The sequence below is a fragment of the Epinephelus moara genome, chromosome 13 (assembly GCF_006386435.1).
Source record: "Epinephelus moara isolate mb chromosome 13, YSFRI_EMoa_1.0, whole genome shotgun sequence".
NCBI lineage: Eukaryota > Metazoa > Chordata > Actinopteri > Perciformes > Serranidae > Epinephelus > Epinephelus moara.
Window position 1 is genome coordinate 213,049 of NC_065518.1, and position 3,730 is coordinate 216,778.

The window sequence follows — 3,730 nt, forward strand, 5'->3', positions numbered from 1 at the left end:
CGCTTCCGCCGGGGGGGGTAGAGCCGAGGCCCGGTAAAGGTGAGTCGGGATTTCCGACAGGAGCGGGGGCAGAGTTTTCTGTCCACCGTGATCAAATATACTTAGATCTCTGACATTATGTCTCAGATCTAAGAGGGATTGGCGATCATACACCAGCAGAGACTCGATCTGTACAGTGCCAAGGATTACAAACAACAAAAATGCCAGCCAAAGTGGGAGCAGCAGACGGCCAGCCATACACACCGGCGCCATCTTGATTCAACCTGGGGAAAGGTGGGTCAGCACAGGAGGAGCAGGGGTGCCAGCCATCGGTAGAGCTTCGGGTCCAGTCTCCACTTCATCCTCCATATCCACCTCCCTCACCAGCAAAGTGCTTCCTGGAGCCTGGAGAGGATGCTCCTTCTATTCTTTCAGAAGGTTCACATGGTAGGTCTGTTTGGCTTTCTTCTTGTCCAGATGATGGACCTCATAGGTAACTGGGCCCATCTTCCGAGTGATGCTGTATGGCCCCTGCCATTTTGCCAAGAGCTTGCTGTTGGAGGAAGGGAGAAGCAACAGAACCTTTTGGCCAGGCTGAAACTCACGGTGCCGGGCCTGTTGGTCATACCAGGCCTTCTGGCTTTTCTGGGCTTCTCGCAGGTTGACCGCTGCCTCCTCCTGGTACCTGGCCAGCCAGTCCCTCATCTCCAGCACAAATTGCACCACCCCTCTGTCACTTGGAGCAGTAGCAGGCGCCTCCCAGTTCTTTCGGAGCAGGTCCAAAGGCCCCTGTACATCCCAACCATAGAGCAGTTCAAATGGAGAGAAACCGGTTGAGGCCTGGGGAACCTCTCGGTAAGCGAAGAGCAGAAATGGCAGCCAGCGATCCCAGTTCTTGCCCGTGTCATCCACAAACTTCCGCAACATCTTCTTCAGCCACTCCATCACAATCAGCAGCAGTTATTGATCAGCAGGATGACATCATCAGTAGATATTGATCTGCAGGATGACATCATCAGCAGTTATTGATCAGCAGGATGACACCATCAGTAGATATTGATCAGCAGGATTACATCATCAGTAGTTATTGATCAACAGGATGACATCATCAGTAGATATTGATCTGCAGGATGACATCATCAGCAGTTATTGATAAGTAGGATGACATCATCAGTAGATACTGATCTGCAGGATGACATCATTAGTAGAAACTGATCTGCAGGATGACATCATCAGCAGTTATTGATCAACAGGATGACATCATCAGTAGATATTGATCAGCAGGATGACATCATCAGCAGGTATTGATCAGCAGGACGACATCATCAGCAGTTATATCAGCAGCTGGCAAATTAAGTAGGCTAGTTCTGGGATGACAAAACAAAAGCCTGTGCAGGTTACACCTCTAGCTACAGAACAGAGAAACATCATCATGTTGAGACTGAATGTTTCAAATTTCAGATCAGTTCTTTATGATGGTAAAATATGTAATGTCTGACTGGACTGTCTGAACTTTAATCACTAGGCTACGTGTTTTTACTGAGGTATCTCTGTCAGGACCTGCAGGTGTACGAGTAATCAAGTATTTCAACTGTGGTATCAGCGGCCTTTTACTTCGAATTACAAACGTTTTTGTTTTTTAAAAATCTCTGTGAGAGATTGCTTTCAACACACAGACAAACATTTAGGCCTATTTAAGGGACTGTTCGTTACAGATTGAAGCGGTTTTCATTTCTTTTCATTTTAGTGCAGATTTTTAAATGAAACATGGAAACAAATCACCAAAATAACACCATGAGACAGAAGCTGTAGAAACATTTCTGACAGACACATCACGCGAGACGAACATTTCTGACGTGAAAAAACAAAACAAAACAAAACATAAACAAGAAATCTGATGTTAAAACAGTGAACCGGCGCTCAGGACTTTACTTTGAAATTCCACACCGGAAGCCGGATGTGTGTGTGTGTGTGTGTGTGTGTGTGTGTGTGTGTGTTTGTGTGTGTGTGTGTCTGTTGTCGGCAGCGTGACGTCAGAGCCGACAGGGGTAACAATAGCAGGCTGTATGTGTGTGTGCGTGTGTGAACGGATCAATCAGCCGATCACAGATCGATCAGGATGTCGTTCCAGACCAAGAAGAACAGCGCGAGACCCGCGGTAGGTCCAACCCGAGCCGGGCCGGACCGGGCCAGACCGGGAGACAGGGGCGAGCAGCGGCAGCGGCGGGCCGGTGAGGCGGGATGCTGCAGCTCTGCCTGCCAGTTACCGCCGATACAACCACACCGGGCCGGGCCGAGCCGAGCCGGCCTGCTCAGCCAGTCCGGCTCGGCTCGGCCCGGTTCAGTCAGCCTGCAGCTGCTGCAGAGCCGCTCCGCTCGGCCCGGTTCGGTTTTACATCTATTAATTAGTGATCAGATTATTGAAAAAAATAAAAATAAAAAAATAAAAATTGGCTGAACCAGTGAAAATGTGATTTATGTTAAAAGCATGTTGCGTTCAGGAAGACTAGAACATTTCAGCTTTGTCTTGTTTTGTCATTTGACTTCATGGAAATAATAATAATATTTAAAATCTCTCCACAACACCACCTGTCAATCATCACTCACCTGTGTGACATCATCACCCTGTATCAGTGAATTATAAATTATAAATGATGTTTCAATAGATAAATAATAATCAATAATCTGTAAATGAAGGTTTGGAGCTGTGAAACGTGTCAGTCAGTGTTTGTTTTTATTTACACTGAATGTTGCCTAATGACGAAGATGGCAGCGTTTCAGAAACACAATTGACTTATAAAAATCACGTCACTCAGGTTCTTTCAAAATGAAAGATCCAGTCAGGCTGTAACCACGACGACTTCGTCTTTGACTTCCTGTTTCTGAAATGTTCAAACAACCCAGCATCCTTTGTGTCTGTTTCCAGGGCGACCGTCTGATCATCAAAGGAGGAAAGATCGTTAATGACGACCAGTCATTCTATGCTGATATCTACGTGGAGGACGGAACCATCAAGTAAATACGATCATGATATTGACGATGATTTATGATCGTGTGAAGCAGCTTTATTCAGGCTGTAGACTCCACCCACTGTCTGTGACACCATCAGACTTCCTGTTTTGTTTCCTGATCAGACAGATTGGTGAGAATCTGATTGTCCCGTCCGGCGTGAAGACGGTGGACGCATACGGTCAGCTGGTGATCCCCGGAGGAGTTGATGCCAACACCAACCTGCTCGCTCCGCAGAAAGGCCTGAACCCAGCTGACGACTTCTACCATGGAACCCGTGCCGCTGTGTCCGGAGGAACGACCACCATCAGTCAGATAACCAATAATCAATACTGATCAGTCAGGCTGAGTCATGGCAGAGCAGTCCTAACACTGACACTTGTCTTCACAGTGGACCACGCGCTGGTGGAGCCGGGGACGAGTTTACTGACGGCGTTCTATCAGTGGAAGGAGACGGCAGAGCAGAGGGCGTGCTGCGACTTCTCGCTTCACCTGGACGTCACACGCTGGCACGAAGGGCTGTACGAAGAGCTGGAGACGCTCGTCAAAGATCAAGGTCAGGGGAAGGGTGAAACTACACCCATGGAGGGTGGAAGTGTGGAGAGGTGGAGGTGTGGAGGGTTGGAGAGGTGGAGGTGGTGAGAGGTGGAAGTGTGGAGGGGTGGAGGTGGTGAGGGGTGGAGGTGTGGAGGTGGTGAGAGGTGGAGGGGTGAAGGTGGTGAGAGGTGGAGGGGTGGAAGTG

The 3,730-nt window shown here is 48.5% G+C and overlaps 1 protein-coding gene across 1 annotated transcript in view; it reads left to right on the top strand.

Moving 5' to 3' along the window:
• The window catches only part of dpysl4 (dihydropyrimidinase like 4), a 25,784-nt gene that overhangs the window by 10,669 nt on the left and 11,385 nt on the right, over nucleotides 1–3,730 (top strand). The window contains exons 2-7 of the mRNA XM_050060767.1: nucleotides 457–596; nucleotides 640–770; nucleotides 2,079–2,137; nucleotides 2,906–2,994; nucleotides 3,114–3,298; nucleotides 3,380–3,585. Coding sequence (XP_049916724.1) covers nucleotides 457–596; nucleotides 640–770; nucleotides 2,079–2,137; nucleotides 2,906–2,994; nucleotides 3,114–3,298; nucleotides 3,380–3,585 — 810 coding nt within the window. The remainder of the gene's footprint in view (nucleotides 1–456; nucleotides 597–639; nucleotides 771–2,078; nucleotides 2,138–2,905; nucleotides 2,995–3,113; nucleotides 3,299–3,379; nucleotides 3,586–3,730) is intronic.